Source organism: Takifugu rubripes, chromosome 3, assembly GCF_901000725.2.
Source record: "Takifugu rubripes chromosome 3, fTakRub1.2, whole genome shotgun sequence".
Classification (NCBI taxonomy): domain Eukaryota; kingdom Metazoa; phylum Chordata; class Actinopteri; order Tetraodontiformes; family Tetraodontidae; genus Takifugu; species Takifugu rubripes.
In genome coordinates this window covers 8,081,496-8,109,316 of record NC_042287.1, presented here as the reverse complement: position 1 = coordinate 8,109,316, position 27,821 = coordinate 8,081,496, and the positions used below count along the sequence as shown (strand labels likewise).

Below are 27,821 nucleotides of genomic sequence, written 5' to 3'. Positions count from 1 at the left end.
TTCCAAATATGTAAGTGGGTGAAGAACGAGAGCTCGGAGGGGGGCAATTAAATGCTTTGATCCTTTGGTCACAAAGCCCGAACTATTTCCTTTTATCGCCCATCCATTTTCTGCTAACCTGCTCTTACTCCTAATCGGGGTCGGGGGGGTGCTGGAGACTTTCCCAGTGAAGACCACTGCACCTCCTCCTCTCTGATAACTCGTCTTCTAAACTTTTTAACAGGCAGTCGTGAACATTCAAATTTTGGATGCGATAAAACTCCAGGTCTGCCTGTTTTATCCTGCCGATCCTGTTCCATAATCAGGTGTTTTATTTTGATGGGAGGAGACAGAGAGACCTCCACATGCCTCCAGCTGCCTAAACCTGCCTGCGTTGCTGCCGACGGCCGTCCTACTCTGATAAACGTCGGTACATTTTAAGTCCCAAATTTGTTTCTTTGTCGCAAACTACATTAAGTAGTATGCAAATGTCTGCAGATGTGAGGCTGCAGCTCCGTCAGTCCTAGATTATTATGTTACGGCTCCTAAAATGGGTTTGACACCTCAAATATAATAACTAGACTAAATCTTATTAGCATGTTCGTCAGACGTGACCATCAATGCTTTCTGCCCCCCTGACAGTAAGTGAATCCAACAGTCCCGGCTGACTGTTGCCTCCTGGGGCAGATGGACATGAATATGGTTTGTTAAAGGTCTTTAAATGAGATCAGATATGAGCAGCAACTCTCCCGTCATTCCACAGCTGACCTCCCCAGCTCTGACCTCTGCCCTTTAAGGCCATTCCCCCGTGAGGATCCCTCTGGACACCCGCCGGTGAGTGTTGCCCACCTGTGTTAACTCTCTGCCAGCCCACGGTGAAGGGGGTCCTGGTCTGGATGAAGTAATTGGCGATGGGACTGCCGTTGTCCCTGCCGCGACTCCACGCCAGCTGGGCCGTGCTGTCTGTCACTTCCTCCACCGTCACGGAGTCTGGAGGGCTGGGGGGGCCTGGCTCAATCACAGGAACACACACTCTGTGAGGCACTGGCACATGTCGAGGCGATATTCAGGCGTAAACGTCCACGCGCGCAACACCCCCCCCCCACCGCCAACGGCATTTTTATTATAGCCACAGAAGCGTTTACGGTGGAACATTTTTGAAAGCTTTCCTGTTTTGGGATGAGCTCAGCGCTTCGGGAAAATTGAATTCGAGCGTCACCCTCCAACATTTATTTATTTAACTTGTAATCCTGGTAGCTCATCAATGAAACCGTTGACGTGAGCGGAGGCGCGGCGCCTCACATCCACCAGTTCTAGGCTTTTATCATTTGTTTTCATTATCACCCCAATTAGGTGAGGGGATGGTGCCTGAGCCCCGTCTACAGCTTCCTGTCTTAATGAACGTGTCGGCTCATCAGAAATAATAGACCACCAGAGAGGCGAGAGACAGACGGCGGGAAAACAACACGCGCAGCCTCGCGCGCTCTCCACGCCGCCTCAGAAGCGGCTCCGCGTCTGAAGCCAACATTAGAATAATCAAGCATTAAATCACATTAGCACACGAGCAAAGCATTTGGGGTAAAAGCTGGAATCTGACCGCGTGCTACGCCACACACGAGACCGTGCTGGTTAACACGTGCTCGTACGTCTTTGACCTTTAACCCCCGTCGTGAGCGATGCTGGTCTCTTCAGAGCTTGATCTGCAGAACACACGGATCAGGCGGAACCACCATCGCTACCGAGCGCATTTACGTGCACGTCAGAAAGGCGACGAGTGAAAACAAGCTGGTTTACGTTGCAGTCGGATTTCCGTGGGTGCACGTTGCTGTTGCACGCTGCATTTGTTGTCTTTTCTTTTGAGTCTTGCACTCATGGTGTCACACAAAGGGTCCCACGGTGTTGATGACGCAGTTTGGGGTTCTTAACAGACAAACTGGGATTTCCTGTCAGCCAAATGACAATGACGGGTAAAATGATGGAGGCTTTCCACACCGCCGCCGCTGCCACGGCGCGTCTGAGAGGCGCCGTCGAGTGGCTTCTAAATCACGTTTGTGAAAGAAGACGGGGAAAAAAAAACCAAGAATGCAGATGATCACTCAGGAGGCTTTTATTGATGACCTTCGGTGCTGCAAGAGGAGTCGAGTGAGACTGGGTGGATAATAACGTCTGAAGCGCTCAAACACTGAAGCGACGGCCGCCTCCGTTAAGAGGAGCTGCTTTTTCTGCTGCTTATGCTTCAATAAAAGACGTCTTTACGGGTTTAGCGATCACTGCCCATCATGTTCAGGCCTTAAACAGCGTGTCCTTTCCTCGCCGCTGCAGCCGTCCTCCGGTGCGGCGTTTAGATCCAACAATCCTCCACCGGTCGAGGCAGAGCGCTCGTCTGCGTTTCCAAACAGGAATAACGCTGCAAACAAGCGAGCGTCCTGGTTCTTGTTTTTGCTTTTGTTTTTTTCCTGTTGTGATAGAGCGAAGCTGCTCCTCGGCCTCCGCTTGTCAATTTGGCACCGTGTCGGCGTTTGAAGCCGTTCGATCCGGACAACGAGACACCCGTGACGGCCGCCGCGGGCAGCAAGTGTAAATAATGCATTAAAAGGGGAAAAAAAAAAATCCTTGCCTGTCAATACCTCAACCGATCATTTTCCACGGCCCTGATTCGCTCCTGCACGACCAAACAGCCTCATTTCCACCGCGTCCTCAGTCGTTTCCCTCCACAGGGGTGCTTATTAGCACCGCTCCTATTACCGGCGGCTGCCCTTACAAGATAAGATATGGATCCGGAACATTTCAAACCTTAACGCCGCAATTATGCGAGACCCGTCAGACATTTGCCTGTTAGTGTCATGTCTGTTTGCTCCCTCTCTTTGGTGCATCAAAGGCGCTCATCTGGCTCCTGAAAGCACCGTTCCCCTGGAACACACAACCGAAGTTGTTCCATTCTGCTCTGCCCGACGCAGCGCCTGGAAATTGCGCCTCTGTGGATCCTAACAGGCCGCATGAGCGAGCCGACGGGCTTCTAAACATTCCGCTGTCAAGTGCATTGCAGCAGAATTGGAAATTGGCCGTTACTAACGGAGACGGTGGGGTGGGGGGGTAGAACAAACTGTCGGATGGCTGATCTCTTTATAATGTTGCGCAGCTATGTGACATTCTGCATGAACACTGCTTAATGCAATACAAACCCCCCCCAAAAAATGGCCTGATTTCTTTTATGTAATCAAACAACCACAGAAATAAGCAAAACATGAAAACGGCTGCACTGGCTGATGATGGTTTTTATGAGAATATGAATCAAACTGCGATCAGAGGCTGAAATAAAGCCTATTTACTGTTGGTTCTGATGGTTTGGCTTCTTTTACTGCATTCTCACGCTGCGTTTCCCTGTTGCCTCTCTTATTTTGCAACTTGGGAGTGTTTTTTTTTTTCTTTCTCCAAACCCCCTTGACAAATTCCTGCACAGCGCGGCAGGTGCACATGCAGGTGCGCACGCTTAAACAAAAGCGTGGCAGCTTCTATGCCCACCGAGTATAGAATCCTGGAATATCACATGAAAACGGAGGGGGAAGCCTACTGGAAACATAGTAGCTAATGTTAGAATGATCGTCTGCTACGTTTTACAGCTTATTCTAAAGTATGTTTTTGCAGTGATGGAAATTCAATCTGGGTTATGTTTGAAGTCCCCCCCACAAGTGAAGCATAATGAGGCCACCACGGTAACAAAACACATAACAAAATCAACTCCCTTCCTTCTGCCTCCTAAATCTTGGAACTTGCGCCTGCAGGGCTGCAGTTTGGTGAAGATGGTGACAGACTAACGTGTGTGTGTGTGCGTGTGTGTGTGGGGGGGGGGCAGTGATTAGATCAATACTCTGTTAGCTTAGTCGCCTTAAAAGAAACAGTTAATTTTACCTCGAATGCTGCATGAGTGTTGAAAGACAAGCGTCACCTGTGTCAGTCGCTGTGAGACTAAACGTGTCTGCAGCGAAGCCACGTGCAGCAAAAACCGAATGCCGGCTTTTGAGTTTGTAAAAAAAAAAGAAAAAAAGAAAAAGAAGCCTTGTGTGTTTTAATTAGCAACCGCAGAGCTGAGAAGAGGTTTTCTTACCTTTCACGATCAATATGGCCACGGCTGACAGGCTCTCCACATCCGTGTCCACCACACAGATATACTTGCCGGCGTGGTAAAGCTGAATGTTCCTGATCATCAGATCTCCGGCTGTTCTCTGGGCGGAAGGAAGGAAAGCTTTACATAGCATGAAAGATAACAGACCTTGTGACAGCTTATTAAAGAACGAAGTGAAGCATATATAAGGCGCAGTAAACAGCTCTGCCAAAAAAAGAGAGCCTGCAGATTCTGCAGCTAAAGCTCTGCAGCGGGGCAAACAGGGCACTTTTTAAAAGGGTATTTTACACAATTATATAACACACACACACACACACACACACACAGACACCTGTAGCCAGAAACAACAGAGCAAAACATAATGAAAAGCTCTGAGAATGACAGAGCATCTTAGTCACATGCTGCTGTCCATGAGGTGACAAGGCTCAAGGAGAAAATGGTACCAGGAGATCGTAAGCGGCGACCTGTGTTTGACGGCGCTCTCATTATTTCACCTGCTGCTTCTTTCTTTCCCATTTAGAGGTCGCAACCACGACCTTCGGGGCCCGACGGAAACATCCGCGCCAATACAGCGTTTCTTTTGGCTTTAGCAGGTTTTCACTGAGAGAGAAATGCTTCCACAGATTGGAAGGACATCAGCACAGGTGCATTGTGGGTCTGGAAAAAGTCAAATTTAACTAAAGAATTTACGTAGAAAAAAAAGAGAATAGCGAGAATGCACAATCTGGCATGGAGCCTTGATATTTGAACGTTATTATTTTATTGTTTTTGTTGTTATTTTGTGTGTTTTTATTTTATTGGTTGTGCAGCCAAATCGAGGTTAGGCGATGGCCTCAGGGAAGGGGCGAAAAAAGTTAAACACACAGACGGTCGGGCGGACCATCTTAAATGCTGTAAAGGGCCATAAATGTCGCCCTCCAGGCTTTCATGCGCCGTCTAGGACAGTTGCAAAGATGTGGAGCCATTTTATATCAGCAAAGATGGAGCCAGATTGGATTTTTACAACTTTATGAAGTTCGAATTGAACTCAAAAAGATAACCGTCACATTAGTGGAGCAGGTCTACCAGATTTTCACCTCCTGAATGCTGCACTTCCCATTTACAAAGCGACAGTTGGAACATTGGCGCATCCCGGGTGAGCTGATGTACAGTCGCCTTTGCCCAGACCATTTTGCACCCTCAGACCTCTGAACACCGTCTAAACCTGCCTTCAATGACGGCATATCCACACAATGTCTTTTTAATCTAATGGCGGATATGAAGTGAGGCTGGGTGGTAAAAGGTGCCAACTGCCCATTCACACGTCTTCCAGGATCATGAATTCAGGTCACTCACCCCACCCACAAGCTCAAAATGGCCGTCTCCCTTGGCAATGAGCTGTCCGTTAAAGGCCCAAGAAAAGGAGACGTCGAGGACGGGGTCGCTGGCCACCTGACATGGTAACACGATGCTCTCGCCCACGATGATCTCCATGTCCACCGGCCCCTGGGTGATTCTGGTTGGATCTACATTAAAATATCCAGCACACAGATTTCAAAGGACCTCAGTTTGCATCTCTCGCTGTGCAGCCCCAACTTAGATGCTACAAACAGCTAGCAATGGACTAACTAACGTGCTAACCCGAAAACTCACTATGTATGGTTAGATTCCTGCATACAAGAGGTTTTTTTCACATTACTGGAGTTGCAAGCTGAAGTATCCCAAAAATGTGAGCGCTCTTTCTTCATGCTAAATGATACAAAATGAAAGCCAAGAAACTGTATATTAGAAGGACCCCCCCCCCCCCCCCAAACATCAAGCATTTCCCCGAGTCTGCAGCATTTTAAATAGGAAATAGAACTGAATCCAACCAAATGTGGGTCAACACAAAGGAAGACAATTAGTGTTTACCTTGTATAGACTTGCAATGGGAATAAATATTGAAAACATGAGGCCTAATAATCAGCTGTCTGTGCTGCCAACTGCAATTCAGCCCTGAAATCCCTAAAAAGTGGAAGCGAGCTTAGAAAGAAATGATGATAGAGGAAAGGCATCTACAGTGTCCATAAGACCTTCTCACCAGCACTGCGTTCACAACACTTCCATTATGCTGCAGTAAATTGGATGTTTCAACTGCTTTGAGGGGAACGGTGCGATGGAGTATTTCCAAGCGCATTAATGCTGCCGCTGCAAATGCAGTCAAACAAGACAACTCAATAAAAAAGAGACAGAGATGAGAAGAGCCCCCCCCCCCCCCACTGCTTTCCCTCCAATGATCAACTCCCTGCTCAAACAGAATAAAATCTAATATTTAAAATTTAATCCCAAATCAGCGATGGATGTTAATCGAGACATCGAGGCCCGAAAGTAAAGTTTTGTTGATGTTTCCCACCCAGTCGTTATTGACTGAGAGCTGCTGGATACGGCAGCTTCCTCCTGTCTTAATCCATATCGAGCGACCAATTCTGCTTACTAAGTTGCACAATTTACCGGTGACGAGGAGCCTGCCGGTGGTGCTCGACATGCCGAATCTATTGCGAGCGAAGCAGGTATAGCCGCCCGCGTCCGACTTGCTCACGTTGGCGAGCCGCAGCGTTCCGTCTGGGGAGAGCGTGACCCTGGATCGGTAGAGAGAGATGGAAAGGGAGGGGGGCGCGTCAGGTGCTTTCAGAACAGCACGCCGGCAGCTTTTCCTCCCGGTGTTGTTACCTGTCGTTGATGTGGATGGGCAGGTTTCCCTTCTTCCATAAAATGCTAGCCACGGGATACGCCTGGGGTTTGCACTCCAGAGTCACGGTGGTTCCGGCTTTGGCTTTGAGCAGAGCTCTGAGGACGTTCCCTGTGAAGTCTGGAGGAGAGGCTGGTGGGAAACGGGCTAGAGTTCAGGGACATCGTTGCTGTAGAAACTATTGAATGTTCAAAAAAGGGCAAGGGAATCTGTATCTTCTAATTTCCATTTTCTTCTCCACAGAACCTTAAACACGAGCTCGCTATCTCTCTTACTGCTGCCAGCGCAACACAAAACAGGATATCAATGAGAGAAAAATTGACTTTTTTAAATGTGCGTGGCCCTACAATACCGCCCTGACTGACCCCATTATCCGCTAATCCAGACAACCTTTACCAACGACAGTGGGCTGACCTTTAAGATTCGTTGGCAACAATGATTTGGGGATTTAAGGGAGAGACAAATGCCATCCTACCTAAAACCATCAGCTCGGCGGCAAAATATATGACGCCGTGTTTATTCTCAGCCACACACTGGTACATGCCGGCGTCCGAGAGCGCCAGCGCTGACACCGACAGCACGCCGTCCACCACCGTTATTCTGTCCTGTGAAGAAAGGAATGAAAGAAAGCAATTACAGGTCCAGATTTAAGGAAGGCTTTGCACAGGCCGCCCTGACGGAGCTCAGTAACCACAGCATCAGGACAGGAGCTCTATAAATGACCAAGATTCGGGCTGCAGACTATATTTTTGTTCTCTCGTAAGCTCCTTCTGTCACACTTCAAGGTGTCCTGGTCGTGCGGTTGTAAAAAACGTCCCTTTTTCTCTGTTCTGTGTGAGGAGCGTTTACATGAACTAAAGGCCGAGCTTATTCAGACGATCAGGCCGACATGTGAAGGCTCCACGGTTCCAGCGGCCTACGTGCGGCGTGTTTTCACGGAAGATCGAGCTCATTGTGAAGAGCAGAAACATGCTCCATGAATAATGAAGAGCCACCACGGACTCCATTCAGATGAAACTGAGCAATCTCCCCTGATCCACTCTCTAAGACTGCTTAATCTGCCAAGGTAGAGGCGACCGAGAGACACTTACAACCGCGAGATGTTTGTGCCCCCCACCTTCTAAATCGTGCTTTTGAGAAAAAAGAAAGAGCGAGCGGCGGGCTGGATGAAACGAGCAGATGAGCCGAGGCGGCGGATTTAGTCTTTAAAATGAAATATTGGTAGGTGGCAGAGGACAGGCTGTAATTTACCCCCGAGAGGAGCTGCTGGCCGTTCTTCAGCCATGTGTAGGAGGGCTTAGGCTTCCCATTGGCTCGGCACTCCCAGTGCAGCCGCTCCTCGATGGCGAGGGCCGCGTCCTTCACGGCCTGGATCCACTGAGGCTTGGCTGAAGGAACAGAAACACACTCGATTTGGAATCTCTGAAGAGAAGCCAGAGGACAGCGTTTGAAAGGGGGCACGGTGATCTCATTACATATTCCACATCTAAAATAGATCAAAGGAAGGCGTGACTGACAGCGGGTGCGAATCAGTGGGGGAAAAAAGAAAACGAGTTTGTCTTAAGAGAGTGGAGCGTTGGCGTGGGCCATCTTTCGCTCCTGTCACGTCAAGGTGTCAGGAGCCCGCGGCGACTCCAGATTAGCAGCTAATGCGGCGGCAGACAGCGGGCCATCTCACGGCGGGTGACGCGTCCCACGCCTGCTACTTCAATTCCGGAGAGAAGGAGCCACACGACACGCAGCTCTCCGTCCGAGTCCCTTTTTTGGGAGTTCTCGTGGCCGGAGCATCCGTAATAAGGCGCAGCTCACCTCGTGGGAGTCGTACGAGTGTTGGCTCCAATTTCACACGTGTCAAGTTTTAGGTAAAAATACGAAATTCCTAGTGACAAGTGTTGAGAACCTAGAAATGAGAGTCGCCGTGGAAACCTAACGAGTGCTATGTTAACGTCAGACGTACAACGAAGCGCGCCACGAGAATTTGTGGCTTCCCCTTCGCAATTCCAGGTATTTCTCACAACCTGGAAAAATTCTCAAGGAAAACCATCCAGTGTTTTTATTGGGCAAATATCTGTCAAAGTAACACTTGTCACTCAACTTTAATGCTGGAGTTTTCCTCACTCCACACTTATCAGCCTTTGTAGCTCGAAATTGTTCAACTATTTCTTGTCATAAGCTTTTCCCGAGCGCTGGAACTGAGCCGTGATATTGTCCAGCCGTGCGCCGATAACAGAACAAGCGTGTGACGGCCTGCAGGAAATGAAGGTGTTTCGGTACCGTAGAAGGCCAGCCGCCCGGTGGCCGTGTTCTTGCCCATCCTGTTCTCCGCCACGCACTCGTATCCTCCCGTGTCGTCCTGCTGGAAGCTGGGGATCTCCAGCACGGCGTTGGAGTACTTCATCTTCACTTTGCTGGGGAAGGGCACGCCGTTCGCCCGCTTCCAGGTGATCTCAGGCACGGGGCTGAGGACGGAAAATACAACATCAGCCAAGTTCGTTTCAACTTTCAAAACCGCCGCCTGCGTTTCCCACATCTGGGGTAATCCGGCAACGAGGCACCCGATGGAGCTCGGAGCCCCGATCCCCGCATCTCTCCCGGATGAACGGCTTATCTTTAACTGAATCCGACGACAACAGCAAAAAAAATTAAACGCCGTCTTGATGCCAATCGCACCTCGATGGAACATTGTGTGAAACATAATTGCGGCGGCGACTTTACAGCAAAGGCCTCCACTCCTGAAATGAAAGAAGGTTGAAAACATGCTTCAAGGAATCCAGCTTACTTCCCGAGGGCAAAACACTCCAGCGTAACTGTTGATCCTCTGGCGGCGGAGACATTGTCGGGGAAATTAACTTCTATTTTCGGCTCGTATTCGCCCATCACTCCTATGAAGAGCAGACACGAGAACTTGCTCAGTCTTCAATTATTCACGGCTTACAAGCAATATGGCGCCGCGCCGCGGCCCAAACAACGGCGCCGCGAAAACCAACAGAGGAGGAATAAAAGGCAAACATTCTCTCGCGGGCAAACTCAAAGGAGAACATGGCTCCGGCGCAGGAGGAACGCCGGCAGCCGAGTATATTTGATCTCTTTGGAGACGATCTTTATCTGTGTTTTTATTGTTCAGTCAGCTCGCCGTTTGACAATTATCCGCAAGCGCGCGTTGGGCGGATCCTAACCTCTGATGTTCCCGAGCTACCGAATATAAAGGGAAGGCTGGAATCGGACAGCGATTCCACGGGATGGGAAAAGTGTGGAGTCGCTTTGAAATCTCGCTTTGATGTGATGAACAAACCCTTCATAGAAGCTTTCAAGTATCTGATGATATATGTTTTAATACCATTTCCTCTCAATAACTCTACTATCATATAGCTGATTGAAGTACAACTTATGAATTAAAGGGTACTTTCTGTGTTTCTTATTATTTTTCCAATTAAATGGATGACAAAAACATTAACATATTTAGTAATGACAGAAAAAATCAAGTTATCTATCTTGTTATTACATATCAGTGGCCGATTTATCTAACTGAAAGGTCACCACCTCCATTTTGGTTCATTATTACTTTGTGAGATTGAACCAAAGTCAAACCAATTTTCTGTTAAGGGCTTTTCTTTCTGCCTTGAACTGAAATCAAAAACTCAAGTGAAGTTGGAAGCGGATATGAAATCAGTAAAGTGAGACATCTGGCTTCCTTTGGCAAAGTTCTGCTTCAGATTGTCTGAATTCTGTCCAAAAAACAGCCAGAAACTCACATCAGAAGGAAAAACTTTTCACTTCTGGCCAAAATTGACATCTATATGGTTGGAATGTTGTGTTTATGATCAAGATTCATTCTATTTGGAAGTGATTGTGATAAGAAAAAAAATCGGATGGGGTGAGCTGATTTACTAATGACTTGCTTTATAACTGGGATATAGGAAAAGCACAGTGTTTCATGTGTGAACAACCAAACGTTGGGCGTAAGTACTGCGTTACATCCTCTTTCTGTATACAAAGTAAGACTGTAAGAGCAGAACACTCAACAGAACGGTCGAGTAACACCGAGCTAATGTTTAATTCATTCAACTGAGAATAAAACAACAATCCACGGAGGGCCAGACTGAGAAATCATGTGAAAGCACTGGGAGAGCTCTTAAAAGGGGGGACGTGAATTAGAAGAGGGCCAAGTCAGCAAAGAGGAGATTGGGGCGCTTTGTTTGCTGGCCTACATCGCTGTTTGCTCGCAGACGTTAGCGCTCGGCAACAGCGAGGTCGCCGCGTGACAAAGAGCACTAGCGCTGATTAAATGAGTCATCTTACCGTCTGTCTTGAGGATCAGAGCTGTGGGAGAGCTGTGAACTTTTCCCTTTGTGACGCTGTTGGTCACCACGCAGGTGTAGTTGCCCACGTCCGAGGGCTCCACCTTGGCGACGTAGAGGTTTCCCGTCTGCTGCGAGACGAACCGTCGATTGTCTTGCTGGACAAAGTAGGGGTACTCGTTGAAAACCCAGGCGTAAGTGAGGTCTGGAAGAAAAACAAGGGCTCCTCGGTGACTTAAAAGTGCCTCTCAAAAGGCTAATTAACAGGCTAATTAATTCAAGCTGAAATCATCTCTAATAAGAGCGAGCGATAAAGGCTCACCTCCCGAGGAAGTCGGCGTTCCGCACAGTAACACCACCCCCTGTCCCTCTCGGACTGACACCGCACTTCTGGTGTGGACTTTGAAATGATCCAAGTCTGAGGAGAGGAAAAGGACAGAAAAAGATCGCTGCGGGATCTGAGAAATCAGAGAGGAACAGAGCTGAGCAGACGCTCTCTGCAAGACACTGACATGAGCCAGAAAGGGAAATTGTCCTGAGAATTGTGTCTGTGAGACACAGCCAGGCAGAAGAGAGCGGCTGCGAAGGGCTGAAAACCGTGTGAATATGTGACCCTGAACTTTCTGGATGGAAACATAAGACATACTCGCTCCTCTGATCCTTTTTTTAAACAAAGACTGCTATCGGTGCATTTTCCTCCTTGGATTTCTGACACCATTTCCCATGCGTTGCTACACTAGTCTTTTTTCCCCCCACTAGCATCCTAAATAAAGACATGAGGTCATTGAGCAACATGCGCTACGATGTTTATGATGCCTGACAGGCGTCACACACCTGTCCAGACGTCTCCCTTACCAATGCATCTGTCTGCGGCTGTCATCGGCGCCTACGCTCGCTGATTGTCACTAGCATTTCTGTGGAAATCTCCACTTTTTTTATTCAATTAACCAACCAAATCAAAGACTCTTCATTGACTCACAAAGGCTGAGGAGCAGCAAATCCATACGGCCGAGACTGCTGGAACCCAAAAACACGACAGAAACGATTAATCAAATATCGGGAGAAGAAGAAGGGGAAAAAAGGACGGGGGGGGGGGGGGGGGCTGCTTAATTTCCTTTTGACGGACTAATTGGATGATCGACTAACTGCTGCGACTCTTTCTGCGAGCGTCATCTTTTTTTCGCTGATGGGCCGAGAACGGTCAGCCGCCGTCGGCTCCCAGGACGCTGCGTGATGGGTTAACCTGTGACCCGAAACGGGCCAGTAGCACAACAAGAATCAATTAAAGAGGCGATATTGATCCCATTTCACACACTAATAACTGGTAATGATATCCTGCTGGTGCCAAAGAGCTGACGATTGGTTGGAACCTGCAAAGAATCAAATTGGACACAAATTGACTGAAGGAAATGCTGAATGTTAGCGGGTGCATGAATAAATAGGTGACAGTTGGCCACAACATGGCCAAACGTATCACCAATATGCAATGAAACCGCAGTAAAATGGGAGAAACACAGAGCCCAAGTAGGCAAAGGTGAAACAGTGCTCATGCTGCCATGTTTCTACGCAAAACTACTGCAGTCCCGTTAAATATTGCAAATATTGTGCACCCGTTTCAGCCGCGGTGCTTTCCGCGTGCGCGGACACTCCATTAGCTTAAAAGAAATAAATAAATCAATAAGAACCTGCGACTTACAGGCAAACTGCAGACTGGCTCTCCTGCTCAGAATAGCTCCCGCCGCGTTGAACGCCATGCACTGGTACATCCCCACGTCCTGGTAACGGTCCAGACTGCTTATAATGAGGTTGCCCCCAGACAGACGCCGCCGGCGATCCAGTCCCAGATTTATGAGAGTCCCATTCAGCGACCATCTGTGAGGGCAAACACGCCATCAGTCCCCGGCAAAATGGCTCTCGGTCGCTCTCCTCCAACAGAAGGAGGTGTGACAGCAGGTGAGCGGAGAACGCAGCAGCACCTCGCTCGGAACCGAGAGGACTGCACGTACTGTACGTGTCCACTACCCTGTTGGTGGGATTCACAAAAGACCTCCGAGAGCAAAGCCTGTAAAGCCGTGTTGTATATTTCTTTCATGGACACAATGGAATGCCGTAAATAAAGGAATCTAAAAAGTGTCAGAGAACAGCAGCAGGGCGGGAATGTGTGGTGTGATTTCACAGTGCAAGGAAAATACTATTATACTATAGTAATAATACTGTACATATGGATGGGTGGCGTTTGTGGACGGAACTTGAATCATGGTATGGCGAGAAGTTGTTAATGTGGAGGGTCAGGTGTCAGGATTAATACTAATGGGTACGAGCTGGTGCGGGGTTCTGCTGGACTGTGCAGCAAGCTACACACTGCTAACCATATGCTATCACGCTGACTTCTCGGGGAATCGTAGTGTGAGGGCGCAGAAGTGACACCGACGGAGGGTCGGTGGCGTTGCCATGGTTCCTGTGCATGTAGAAGCACTCAAATTCAAGAAAAAATGCCAAAAAAAATGCATCAACCGGCGACGCCATAATGCGATAGCCGGGTTCGAACCCACCGAGGGAGCGCCTGTGGTCATCTATAACACTAATGTTGACTCTTAATACTTTGCATTCAATTCCCCAGATTAAGATTTCTCCACGAAAAAAAAAAAAAGCCATCTTGAGGGTTTGCGCTTTCCCTCTTTGCTGCTGCGGCCTTCCAATTTTCCGTGTGACATTACTCTTTTAAAAAATGAATGTTGTCAAACGCAAACTGGCTTCTGTTCTTGAAGGGAAGTATAAAGGTTGGAAAAGCCATCTGAGATGCTGTCATCAGTCTTCGCCGTAATCGGCCCTTTTCTTATATTTACATAATGTGACATTATTCCACCTCTGACTTCTCATCAGGCTAAAGCATTAGCACTTGGCAAGAGGCAGCAGTGGGCTAATGCAACAGAAGACACCTTTTGCACTCCTCTTCACCCCCGCCCACCCCCCACCCCCAGCAGGTAGTGGGAACGAAGGAGGAGACGGCGCCATGGTCTCAGGCTGCTCCGCCAAATAAATGAAATGCTTGAAAGAACAAAACAAGAGGTTAATTCATTGATTCAAATAAGCCCGTCATTATCCGAGAACAGCCTTCCCATTCACTCCCGTCGGCGCGTCTCCCTCCGAGCGGCGTTCAGAAATGGTGCCTGGATGAGTTCAAGGGCAGAGCACTTTTCACGATTGCTCCATCGTTTTCCTCAAAGCGCTAATTCTTTTTTCCCTCTCTCTCTCTCTCTCCCTCCTTTCAGCCAAATATTTCTATCCTGCATTCCTTAAGACGGAATGAGAGATGCAACGGGCAACATTCCAAATGCTTTCAAGCCTGGCTTCCAAAATAACGTCATAAAGAATATGTACAAATCGCCCAATGCTGATGAGCGCTTGCTGCAACCTCCCGGTCTAATAAAATAGCTGCGTTTCTCCACGGGTTACGACTGACCCTGCTGCTTCCTAAGCCAATAAATCAGGATGAATTAGTTCTAGCTATATACCTGCACGTCTCTGGGTATTTTTAGGTGTCTTCCCATCCCTAGTTTCACCTTTGCTGTTCAGTGACGCGGCTAAAGTGCGAATGACTGTTTCTTTTAAGGTGAGCCTCCTCAGATCCAGGTTGTGTCTCACTACAGAGGCCTGATTCCTCCAGGTGATGCTGGAATATTAATAATTCTACGCCCGAGTCAGGCCGACGCTCGCGAGACGGTCTTTAAAACAGCGCCCCCGCTGCAAACGCGCCGTCTTTAAAGGCACGGCGGCTTGAAATACGGCGGGGCGAACGCTATGAGGGTCTCGTCTCCATTAGGAGTGACGGGATTGGCAGAGGGAAAGAAGTGAGCAAAGGAGGGGGAAGGAGCAGGCCGAGCCCATTTACACTTCAAGAGAGGAGCTGCAAAGGTGCCGAGGGCGCACAAAACCCAGAGCAGGCAGCAGGAGGAGACACAACGCGCTCTTCTCACCTTTAATCAGCCGGAATATCTGCGTAAAGGCAAAAGAATGTGTGGAAAAAAGCTGAAATAATGAGCAATTACAACAGCGCTCATCTTAGCTGCAGGATCTTCTTTTGCCAACTGGTATCAGGCATCCGGCCTTGGTCCTCATGGCGTGTTTTTCATTATATAAAGGGAGATTTAGGGTGCTCTGGGATACTCCAAATTCATCACTAAGATAATATCTGGCAGGCACGAGGAAAAATTGGCAGTGTTTTTGTCAACAAGAAATAGGAAAGCCATATCTCAGAGAGCATTTGAGTGCAAGCCTGAGATTTTTAAAGGGAAGCGCGGGCCCTATTTTTATTCATCTCAGAGGTATTATTCACAAAAAGTGTTCTGAAATCGAAGTCAGGGTCAAAACTGATGCATATATGCATGGTGCTGCCCAAACATGTCCGTTTATTTGAACCCGCGCATCTTTTAAGGCTCCTGTTTGATACTGTATTACCCGTTTATTCCAACGCCATCATCAAACATTCAACAAGGACCCTTCAGACACAGACGGCCCACAAAACGCTCCCAGCAACGAAAGGATGCAAAAATGGGAAAGCTGATTATTATCTACACAGGAGTTCCTTTAAAACAGAAACAATTACGGGGGAGCGTGACTACTTTTAAAAAAAGTGAATTTTTCATGCAGCTTTCAGGCAGAATTTAGGTTGATCAATTTATCATTGACAGTCTTTAGTTGCTTGAGGAGCAGCAAAAAAAGGATTTAAACCTTGAAAGATGGGCTCCCAGCCATACCTCACCTGTACTGAGGGGGCGGCACCCCCTTAGCATCGCAGGTCAGAGTTGCTTCTTCTTCTATGGTGTCCACGGGGATGAACAGGTCACCTGGCTCCATCCTCCATCTCGGCCCATGGAAGGAAACGCTGTCCAGACAGTCTGTGGGAGACGCAGGGAAAGTGAACGTCCTCAGTTATGGGCTGTTTACTTGTAAATGTAATATTGGAGTTTTGAGTGGAATCTGCACACACAGGGCAAAAAGTTATTATCTTCTGTCGTCTATAATAAAAACAGGAGAACTCCGCAGCACTAGTATCACTGAATGTGGGGCCGAGGGCGGGCCACGGGGGCCTGTGCACAGCGTTGCGTGCTTCTGTCTCTTTCTCCCGACAGGCTCAGCTGCACGCTGCGTGAGCAGGTAATTTGGTTAATTTGGCAATTATATACACGAGACTGGAATTAGCCAATCAGATTGACTGCTGAGCGGAAGCTGCGGAACGAAAATGTGCTCGTTCCGCCAGTCACCGCCACGACTCGCTGAGAAAACGCTTTGGTTGACGCCAGGAACGTTAACCATTCAAACACGGAATTTCTCGGGAAAGTGCTGCGTCATAACGCACAGATTTAAAGCCAGGTGGGTAATGTGGTCCATAGAACGTTTGCCATCCTCCCACTCAGCAGCTTCTCCTCTTTCACAGAACTACAAACACAACACCCGAGTTCTGATATCCGTTAATAGTAGATGATTATAGATGTTTTGGTTTTTTTTTTGGCCTACCGCTATTAAAAGGTTAGGCTTCAATGCAATGACTCGTGCTCAGCAAGTCTATTTAAAAGTGGTGTGCTCTACAATCACAGGGGAAGCTGCAGATACATGTTCAGATGTTTTTGAGGTTTGTTAGAAGGGAATTGTCACAACTATTGATTGACCGGTCGGTGCTGAAGTGCGTTGATCAAGCGTTCATATGGCGGAAACGAGCATTGGGCAGCCAAAGAAAGGCAGAAATGTTAGATATCTCGCTGTGAGGGCCCCAGAGACTGGCATCTGTGACCTGCACACACGTCAGTAATGAGGGACGTTCCTTTAAACCCCCCCCCAACACGGGCACTGTTCCCTGCTCCTCGGCTGCCGTCCCGCACCTGTGAATGTCCAGACATCAGTCATTAGTCATATTAAAAAAATAAAAAAGGGAGATTACCTGCCAGACAGTCGATGATTGATAACAGTAGAAGCTGTTTCCATGGCGACATCATCTTTGGCAGCCAAGGGCAAATGAGCCTTTCATCCAATAAGCGTCAAAACGGCACTGCTACAGGGGAGTCTGACCTGTCGGAACAAGCATTGGGTTTGCAGAGCGCCAAACTCACCGCTAGATTTTGTCCGACCTTTCAACATCGTGCTGAGCGATATCGATTAATCGAGGATAAAGTGACAATTTAAGCAGCAAAGGTGCGATAAGGATGACGCCCGCCAGCGTCAGCGAGCAGTGGCGCGTTCCAGAGGGGCCCGCAGAGGCCTCAGCTCCTCCTTCCCTCTGTGGCCGCATGTAGAGATGTGGACCTGGGAATTGGGCGCCGTCCAGTCCATTAGACTCGCCCGCAGCCGAGCGTGCGTCCCCTCACGCACCGCGGCGAGGCGAAAAAGTCCGGCAGGAGGAAGTCATTCCACCTGGCGGGGGGAGCGTGTGTCTGCTTTTGCCGTGTGTTACAGATTACTACACGTCCTCCTGTTGCGGGAAAGCGGGCGAGTAATGATCCGGTTACCAAATGTCAAACACACACGAGCGCAACAAGCGGGCCGACCATAACGCCGCAGCTGACAGGGGATCATGCACGTACACGTGCGCGCAGCTGTGCGCTGCCTGACAAAGACCCAGACGTAATGTTCCGCTCAACAAGCTTTTCTTCCATAAGTTAATACCTGCACACTATTAACTTGTACTGTATTAAATGGGGTTTAATCCCAGAGCCTTTTGGTGTGAGGCAACGGAAACGAGCCTAAAATGACTTCCAAAAGTCTACAGTGGTCCACAAGCACGGGGGGGACACAGTCTGAAGGGAGCGAACACTCAGAGGAGTGTTTGCTGCGCAGGTTCGTGCGGCTCCAGGCACATTTCCTCCAGAGATCTTGTATGATATGATATTGTAAAAGAGACGGCTAATAACACCAGTCTGCCAAATGTCACACAGCCCCCACACACACACCAACCTCGCTTTCTTACAACACCCTGCCCACACACGTTTTCTCCCCACACACAAACACACACTTAGGCGCGCACACATGCACACGTTGCGTTTTGAAGACATAAGCCATGATGTGTGGCTCATCTGAGGACTAATCCCAGGGCCGGCCCGGTTCAGAGCGCCGCTCACGGTGGGTCTAATTGTTCGTTGACTCCCCGGGTGTCAACTCAAACACGTCAGGGGGTTCCAGCCGGGATTTTCTCCCCTACCTTTCATGTTCGCTCGGCCCTTTATCCTCTTCCAAAGTCTGCAAAAAAGGCTTGGTATGCTTCCTCTCAAAGAGATGGCCGTGTTCCGGGTGCCTCAGCACAGGACCCGATGTGCAAAGCGCCGGCTCCTCCGGCCTGCGGACCGGGGTGCCTGCGCTGCTGTTGACTTAGGGTTGGAATTTAAAAGGGGACTCGCCAGGCTGACACCCCCGGAGGGCCACACCAGCGCGCTCCTTCCTCTCTCTGTCGCTTTATGTGGCTCACAAACACAGGACATGAATTACTGACTTGGACCGATTCGATACACAGTTGGAGTACACACACACACACACACACACACACACGCGCACACACACACACACACACACACACACACACACACACACACAAATACTGGAATGGACATGCAGAAATGTGGACTCAGTCATGTAGGTGCTAGTCGCCCACTCACTCTTCCTCTCTCTCTCACACACGCGCACACTCTCCCTCTCTCTCTCTCTCTCACACACACACGCTCTCTCTCTCCTGGGTAATGGTGCCAATGATGATGGTTATAAATGGTGAAGCTTCGGGGACCTTCACTCTCAATCAGCCCACCCCCGGGTCAGCTGACACAGAAGAATGGATTATCGGGTATCCGCCTGCATCTCGCGGGTCGAACAAACAGCCCACCTGCCAAAGTGGGAGTGGACTTACTTTGAAGGGCCACGCTGCGTTTATTTGAGACATTCCAGCTGAGATGCACCTCTACCCCGGATGAGTGCTGGGTTGCTGGGTTCACATCTGAGCAGATGAGGTGGGGTGAGACCGGGCTGCAGTGTGGCACCACACCAGAGGAGCAGGCGAAAGCACCGCAGCCTTTCTCCGGTTTGACAAAGGCAGGCACGGCTGACTCACATGAATATGATTTTAATTTAAAACAAAAACAAACAAACAAAAAAACCCCACAACCACCCAAAAGTCCATGTGGTTGCACGCTCACATCCCCAGAACCAGACAACTCTGCGTGCAGGAATCGACTGCAGTTGGGAGGGAACGCAAACACTGATAATCGGACATGTGGGGGGGCTCGGGGTTGAAAAGCAAGGGGCAAGCGCGGTCCGGTTGGACTTAATGAATATATCAGCACATCAACAACATCGCTTGTCTAATTATTGTACCTCTGTCGCTCTTGGGCGAAAGATGCGTGTTGGTGTTGGAGAGCGTCTTACCTTATCTTGAGATATCTTGAGCCCAGCGGGAAGCGATTTTAGCCCTGGCGGGAAAATAGAGCGACTGATCCTCCATGGAAACCTCGTTTGCAAAAATGTCGATCCCGATCTTGAGGTCGTTCATACAGGTGAGGATCCGGAGCCGTTCAGAGACGACCCGCTCGCTTCATATCGTCGCGCTGCCCTTTTCTCCTCCACTCCCCCAGCAATAAAAAAAGAAACACAGCAAACACACACATTCGAACACACACAACACCCACGTTGTTTGTTGCTTTGAATCACATCTGATACCCCCCTCGGTTAAAAGGTTTCTTCTGTTTGCGCTCCGACATCCGGCAGGTCTTAAAAAATATCGGTCTGGGAAAGACGGAAAACGAATCGTGCGGAGAGGATTTATCATGCGCATCAAGTCGGCTCCCCCTGCGATCAAGAAGTGGGCAGCAGCGGAAGGCAGAGAGCAGCAGCATCAGCAGCGGCGCTGGGATGGATTCTAGGAAGGTGCGGACGGAGAGGAGGATGCACCTGGGGGAGAACTACACCCCCTTGTGGCAGAGCGCCGAACAACAACGAGACCGCCAGGATTTCGGTGGTGGGTGACGACATTGTGGCATTAATATACAGGCATAAAGTCTGACGCACAATTTAACACCTAATTGCCCCCCTACACACACACACACACACACACACACACACACACACACACACACACACACACACACACACACACACACACACACACCACCACCAACAACAACAACATCATTAACTGCATCAACAATTTTCTGTTCATCCTCAGGATTTGGCTCCATCAACTTGTTCCAGCAGTCGTAAATTTGGAATTTACGAAGAAAACCAGAAAGTTTTAATTCATTCTACTTCATCCTTGTTCTCATGACAAATAAAACTTTCATAATAGGGCCAGGTCCATGATGATAAGCTGAGAGAGAATGAGCTCCTGCTCCCTTGGTTATTTTAGACATTACACTAACGTTAGCATTTGCCTTAATAAAACAGGGAGAGCCATCAAGGCTTGTTTTAATATCAACACCACCAGTCCAAGATGGCTGTGGCACCACAGCAAAAGATCTGCATTTACAAAGTGCCATTATTGCGATCTCAATGACTCAAAGTGCTTTTATTTTAGTCTGCTTTCACGCATTCACACTCACGTTCACGAAGATTGCGCTTTAGGAGGTTCAGTGTTGTGACTGCAGGGGCTCGAACCACCAACCTTCTGATTGCAGAAACAACACCACAGCAGTGATTTATAACTGGAGGCGTGAAACCACAATAATAGCACAATAATATTAATTTTTGATGCCTGTGTGCTCATGTGGGGATAGAAAATTATGCCTTCTTTGAGGCTGCATGGGCCAAACTGGCCTAACTTCTAACCAGAACTAGTGGCAGTACTGAAATGTTTATTGATTAAAACGGCTTCGACTCTTTATCAGACAAAGAAAGAAGAAAGAATAAGGAAAGGAAAATATTTTCACACACAGATTAGTGATTTTGAATCTGACCTCATCCTTTACACAGTAGCAGTGAACACACAATCCAGGTGCAGGAGCAGTGGGCAGCACAAAGGGGCTGGGATGCCTGCCCGTGCATCCGGGCCCACGGCCTGTCCTGGGATTAGAACCACTTACAAGATCAACTCCGTCCTCTTAGCCATGAGCTGCCCATATCATCCCTGTTGTGCTTTGAAATCTGCATCTTCTGCCTCCACTGCCACCGTCTGCGCATCCCTCCCAGGAGCGGGAAGTCGTCCTCTCTTTGTCTTTCCTGAACCTTCTGATTTACGCGGTTGTTTAGGCTGTTTTTCCTCCCCAATTATCAGACTCATGGATCTAAAGAAAAGTAGAAGGCGTTTCAGATTGTGCAGATTTGTGAAGTCCTCCAGGACAATTTTGTTTTCGAGGCCGTTTAAAGAGAAATCAATGTGTAATTCACAAGTCCCTTTGTCAGCTGGAGGAATGGGCGGCCAAGGCAGATCACAGTCTGCAAAGCAACTATGGGATGGCGCTCAAAGACTTTACTGGTGTTTTGTTCACAACAGGTTGTTTAATAAAAGAAAAACACCATTAAAGGAACACATAGTGTAATATTAATGTTAGTGGGTGCATGCACTAAAAATTTTTTTAATCCCCCTCACAGTGATTTTTTAAAATTTTAATAAAACTAACAATAGAGACAAATGAGCAAAGCCTTGAATAAATGTAGCATAAGGCTTAACAATCAGTAAACGATCTTGTGACAAATATTTGTTTTTTTCTCTTGAGTATAATAAGATAATTTTGCAACCAGTGCAGCCACAACAGGTCATTAAGCTCTATACAGTGTTTATCTTGTAATGCTCATTATGCCGAAAGAGTCGCAGCATATATGGCAATTTGCACAGTTACTAAGGCGACAGAGCAAATTGTCCACTGAAAAAGCTCTCCCCTGTTTTTGTACTTATTAAAAGTTTTAATGGCATTTTTGACAAAAAGTGGCAGAGTAAAAAAGCCGGCACACTCTTACCAAAACGTGAACTTTTGGAATCACAGAGGGCATCTGTTGTCATCCGCTAGAGCAATTACTTGACATTTAAATAAACTGTTTTTGCAGGCCCTCAAAGGGGAAGATTTTGTTTTCTCTTTCTTTGTGGTTTTGCCAGTCAGGTTCGCTTTTCAACAATTGGGAAACATTCCAAATGCAGCAGGTATGGGATTTCAATTCCGCACCATGACACTTGAAATGGAAAAAACGAAGCTGAGTAGAAAACACTGGAGGGGGGAGGAAAGAAAAAAGCAGGTAGAGATGAGGAAATGGAAAGAAGAGGCGCTAAAGAAGCAGGAAAAGGAGGAGACAAAAACCAAGAGAAGATTAAAAATTAATGGGAAAGAAAAGGAGGCTAAAAGAAAAGGAGTGAAACAAACCAGGAGAAGACAGAAAGAAAGGGTAAAAATGAAATACCAGGAGAATAAATAGATTAAAGATATAGTGGGTATATCAAGCTCTATAGTGTTCTGAATGTGACTGCAGGACTGGTTTTGCAAACCTACATATAGTTTCTTTAAAATCTATACTCAGGCCACAATGTTTTTAATCAGCATTGAGGCTGCTAACAGCAACTCCTCACTGTTTTATCACCAGCTGATTTATATGCAGCCTGGACAGACCCACCAGGGTCTACCTGCTCTCCGAAATTAAATCGCAGTTGTGGATATCTCACTCCTGTTTCTGTCCCCTCCACATGTTTGTTTCACCCACCCTGCATTTCATAATATCACCTCTCCTTTTTTTGGTTTTATTTTTAGATTTATGAGCGGTGGCAGTCAGTAATATTATGTGGGGTCAGGGGGAACCATCGGGACCCTGGGTACAGAACGTGCACCAGAAAACCAATATCTTGAGTTCAGAGTAGCTGGAAACTCAAAGCTTCCGAGTGAGTTGTTGAAATCTCTTCAGAATGTGTGAATGTGGCTTTTGTGGTGTGTCTCTGTATCTAGGGAGGGACAGCGTTACCGGTACATACCAGTCAAGTTCACTACAGCCTCCACATGTGTCAAACTCAGTCCTCGAGGGCCACGATCCTGCCGGGTTTTCTGTCCTACCAGGCTGAAAATGCATTCAGTGGGATAGAAAACCCGGCAGGATCGTGGCCCCCGAGGACTGAGTTTGACATGCCTGGCGGTAGGACCCCCCAGATTCTCTTTTTCTCTGCCTCGATCGTCACGTCAGTCCCTCTTTTCCCACCTTAAGCCGTGTCACCACCGTGCACATCACCAGTCTACCAGGAACCCCATTAAGGCCACATTGATCATCCTGGTTTTCAGGCCCAGGTTTTACCAGGGTGTCGTTATTAATGCTCCACACTGTGTCCATTTGACATTTCCTTTAATTATGCCTGTAATTTATTCATGCACTTTCTTGCAAGAGGCTTGTTGTGCAAGGTTTCCAATGGGAAGATTTTCTGCTTCACCTCTCGAGGCCAATGGATTTAGCATTTTAATAGCAACCCCCCACCAAAAAAAAAAGAAAAAGCCATACCAAAATACATGACATGACTTTCTTTGCTGTGCGTGCGTGTGTGGCGGTAAGAATTGCACCTCAAATGCTGGTGTTAAGCCGCAACAGTCATTAGGTCGTGGTTTTATTTATTCAACTCAACGGTTAAGAGGACTCAGTCCAAATTCTCGGGAATTGCCAGCTTGTCTTATTCCAGAGGAGCACAAAGAGAAAATGCAAGTGTTTGCAAGATCTGCGCTTATCGCACAATGCAGGGACACCCCCGTCTGCACACACACACACACACACACACACACACACGCACACACACACACACACACACACACTTAACCCAGTTTTGCAGAGGAAAACATTGCAGCTTAAACTGCACACTCTGCAGGTCAGTTAACAGAGGCGGCAAATCGCTGCAATTTCCCTCAAAGTAAGAGGGGGGGCTTTAAAAAAACCCACACGCATTGGGTTGGATTTAAGATGTTAATTATGATGTTTCCTCATCGCAGAATGCCGCTCCTCTCTCGTCTGCACACCTGACAAAAATGATTCAAGCTGCGTGGGCGATAATTTGTGCATTTGAAGACAGCGAAGTGAAGGATCTGTGAAAAGGGAACACGTGCAGGTGGAAACAGACGAGAATTTAAAAAAATGGTTTGGAACGAAAGGTAGTTTTAGCAATTTGTTAATTAGCGTGAGAGAAACGCAACGTAGCCTATTATGCCATGAATAACATTTTGACGGACACCTACATGTCTGCCGCGCTGTAAACAGCCAGTCACTGCTCGCTTTAATAAACTCTAATGACGCTCCCTATCTGGATTTCTCAATGTTGGTCTTGTATTAGCTGTCTCATTTAGCCCCTTTCCCCCCCAACATTTTTCTGGTTGCTTTAGTTCATTAACCAGACAGTTTTCAATGGCTTTGTATAGAAGAGTAATGGGCCAGCATAGCTTTTATTGTGAACGGCAGTGTCATAGCAGAGGAGCTCCATTAGCATTGAAAGCCAAGAGTTTACTCTGAAGCTGATGGATGGATATAAAGGGCTAATGAGGGAAAGGATGTGAGAAAAATCCTCCTGTAGGTCAGTAAAATATATTATTATTAATAATAATGATAGGAAATTCATATGTTTTGGAATCAAGTCTAGTAATAAATCAGATATAACACAATCCTAAATATTCTAGTGTCGCTGATTAAATAGCAATTATAAAGCATGATATTGTCCTACAGCTTGCACATTACCATTAGGAGCGCGCTATCATCAAGATCAGGAGTGTCGGGAGCCTGTCGTGCTGGGCAGAAAATTGCTTCCACCGAGGCAATTTGGAGAAAGAGTTTCCTACCTGGAAGGTCATAAATCCCAGTTGGGTTGTGGTCTTCATGGCCCGGGTTTTTGACACCCCTGATCCAGCTGTACTGCTGATGCCACGCCCACTTCCATCTAGAGAGTTTTGGTATTCTTGCATTTTGCATATTAGTGAAGCTAAAGTCTTCCTCACCATGACACGTGCAAGGCGTATACTTGCCAGAGGAAGTCGATTTTCGAACGCATTATCTGGTTGTGTTAGTCAGATAAGGAGCGCGCCAATATTAGTCGGACTAACAGGTTTACATGTACTTCAGTGCGTCAGTATATTAGTCAAACTAACGCATTTACATAAATTTCAGTAGTCCAGTTACAATTGGATTGAGGCAATAATTAGTTTTATCGTGTAAACTTCCTGATTGATATATTTAGTGACTGATGGTGGAACCAGAATACACAAAGCTCTCGTAAGCAGATGCACTGTAGTGTCATTGTTTTACAGTCGCTGCTGCAGACACCCAGTTCCAGGATGGGTGGGCGAGTGAGAGCAGCACAGGGAGGTTTTATCAGCAACAACGACACAAAGCTGGGATAATTATCTCTCACACTTTCCTACTATTGTATCAAGGTAACTGGTGGTTTTTGCCATAGAAGCTGAACAGTCATCAACGCTCAAATGCCGCATTGGATGGAAAGGTCACGTGTGCTGCAGAGCACCACTTGGAATGACATTTAAACACAATGGGCAAAAATGCATCTCGGTGGAGTAATTGAGACCATCAGGGGTGTTTATTCAGCTGGATGGTCACTCAGGAGCTATTCTCTGTAGTGCCATTAAGCAAATGTCCAGTGCAGTTAAGTGTGTTTTTCTTTATTGGCGTTGGAGAGGATCCCCCTGAACTCTGATTCTATTCTATCACCAGTTGCCGTGGTGACAACTTGTGAAACAATGAAAGGTGATGGGAGAGACATTTTGAAGTGGCACCCTGGCCCATTGTTGACTTTACAGCAACAGAGACTAAAGAATTGCTCTTTTTTAACAGGGAGATTTAAAGTTTAATGCAACATGAGGGGGGTAAAGGCCTCTTTCACCTGAGCTGTGGTGCCCTGCTCATAGACTCCTCGGCAGCGTCCGTGGTGTACAACAGCGGCCAGCTTGTAGCTGATTGCACGACCAATGCCTGAAATCGACCCAAGAGAGTTTCTTACAATGGCCAACTAATTTTTTTGCTTCTTTTTTGGTATACATCAACATGTCCTGACACCTTTACGGACCTTGATAAAGGTCGTTTAATTGTAAATTCTTGGCGCTGATTGAATTGGACTCACCGCCTTTGGCCTCGCGCTGCAGAGCATTAAACATTAAGGCTGGAGCAGGTGGCGGCTCAAAACCACTTCTCATGCCAATCGCAATTTTTCTCTGTCACTAATTTGGTTTACAATCCTGCCAGCGTCCAGACAGGAAGAGATAACCGGATCAAACTTCCTCGGCTGCCTTGTTTTGTTTTTTTTCGCCCTTCAGACTAAAGAGCGATGTCAGCTTGTGCTGACGGGGAGAAACTGGGGGTCTGCGACATGCTCGTCTACAGAGAATCACTTGAAAATACATGGCTAAAAAAATACATGAAAATACTGAAGCCATTCGTATCCATGGAGACTGACCTGTCTAGTGTTGTGCAAAATTACGATCAACTAGGAGTTAACGGCGTCAATCTGGTTTCTGTATCTGTGCAACTATAAATATTTTAGCCGTAAAGCTGTTGTTGCAGGAGATACAGACGCCTCTCCAGCTGAATATTCATTACTTGTAAATATTTAATGACGTATATCACCAACGTTCTATTGTTTCTGGTGTGTGTGTCTGTCTGTTTGTGTGTTTGTGTGTGTATGATTGCATGCACACACATTGTGTGCCTGTGTGTGTGTGTGTATGTGTGTGTGTGCATGCATTTGCTACATACTGGGTACCAAACCTATCATTTTACTAGCAATGTGAGGACTATTTTTCGGAGTCAGGACATTTTGGCTGCTGCCTTTAAAATCAAAGGACTGTTTTAAGGTTTATGTGGGGTTGGGGGGTTAGTGGGGACGGTTTGGGTTAGGGTAGGGATAATGTGGATAATGTAAGAGTCTTCAGAAAGATAGAAATACAAGGATGTGTGCGTGTGGTTTGGGGTGTGTGTGTGTGAGTGTGTATGAGTTTGTTTTATTTAAGGAGAGGTTTCCTGTTAGAGCTTGATATTTATGCATTGTGTGTATTTCAGCATAAAATCTCTGAATATATAATGTAAATTTACACAGTGAAACACATAAACAAATAAACATCCACTTCATTTATCATCAACGTTGTTTTCACTGCGGTGTTTTTAGTTTTGCATCGCCGATGTTTGCAGAGGATTTGTCCTGCTGTCACATATAAGACAACGATCCGTCTTCTTCCCCTCTGCTTCAGAGGAAACACTCGGGGGTCTTCTGTCTACCCCCAGCATGTCCTGCATTCAGGCTCAAGGGCACGGAGACCATTATTTTGGAATGTGTTTAGGTCATCGGTTTCATCTTCTTCTTTTCCTGCTCCAGGTTGATTTTCCTGTATTTTCAACAAACGTCATCTCACCTGAAGCTGCTTGACTTCAGCATGAAGGTGATCCTCCTGTTTCCTGAATTTCTTTGTCCTGGAGCATGCCCTCCAGCTCCTCCTGCCACTGCATCTGCTGCTAGCCTTTTTCCTCCCAGTAATCACAGAGGTTGGTCGGCTTCTTCCTGAACTTTTTCTCTGTGGGAAAGAGCGGTTTCTCTAACCAGTAACCAATTTCTCCTAGAGATCTTTTTCCAGACCGATCAACCCCCCTCCTATCCTCTTTCAGGGATGCTTCTGACTGCGTCAACAGGGCCGGTGCTTTGATATGAACTTTGGTAGGTTCAGTGACCTCCTGCTGAGCTCCTCCATGCTGACCTGTATGTCTGTCCTCTCCGGTTCTTCTTAAACCTCATGCAGCT

At 47.4% G+C, this 27,821-nt stretch overlaps 1 protein-coding gene and 1 long non-coding RNA gene across 4 annotated transcripts in view; one reads left to right on the top strand and one right to left on the bottom strand.

Moving 5' to 3' along the window:
- The window catches only part of cntn3a.2 (contactin 3a, tandem duplicate 2), a 28,461-nt gene extending 8,528 nt beyond the window's left edge, over positions 1–19,933 (bottom strand). The window contains exons 1-15 of one of the 3 annotated variants that reach the window (XM_029834184.1): positions 19,511–19,933; positions 17,046–17,173; positions 15,870–16,005; positions 12,804–12,979; positions 11,430–11,525; positions 11,109–11,312; positions 9,589–9,691; positions 9,084–9,268; positions 8,061–8,197; positions 7,285–7,414; positions 6,791–6,941; positions 6,572–6,699; positions 5,438–5,607; positions 4,085–4,202; positions 829–987 (exon numbers count right to left, since the gene is read on the bottom strand). In XM_029834184.1, coding sequence (XP_029690044.1) covers positions 829–987; positions 4,085–4,202; positions 5,438–5,607; positions 6,572–6,699; positions 6,791–6,941; positions 7,285–7,414; positions 8,061–8,197; positions 9,084–9,268; positions 9,589–9,691; positions 11,109–11,312; positions 11,430–11,525; positions 12,804–12,979; positions 15,870–16,005; positions 17,046–17,100 — 1,948 coding nt within the window. In that variant the 5' untranslated portion in view covers positions 17,101–17,173; positions 19,511–19,933. Of the gene's footprint in view, positions 1–828; positions 988–4,084; positions 4,203–5,437; positions 5,608–6,571; positions 6,700–6,790; positions 6,942–7,284; positions 7,415–8,060; positions 8,198–9,083; positions 9,269–9,588; positions 9,692–11,108; positions 11,313–11,429; positions 11,526–12,803; positions 12,980–15,864; positions 16,006–17,045; positions 17,174–18,299; positions 18,686–19,510 lie in introns of those variants that run through there. The other 2 variants (XM_029834185.1, XM_029834186.1) reach the window with 2 other exon arrangements.
- Positions 269–4,074, top strand: LOC115249225 (uncharacterized). The gene is made up of 3 exons (XR_003887922.1): positions 269–405; positions 743–813; positions 1,333–4,074. It is a non-coding gene; the product is annotated as an uncharacterized lncRNA (long non-coding RNA).
- Positions 19,934–27,821: the final 7,888 nt, after the last annotated feature.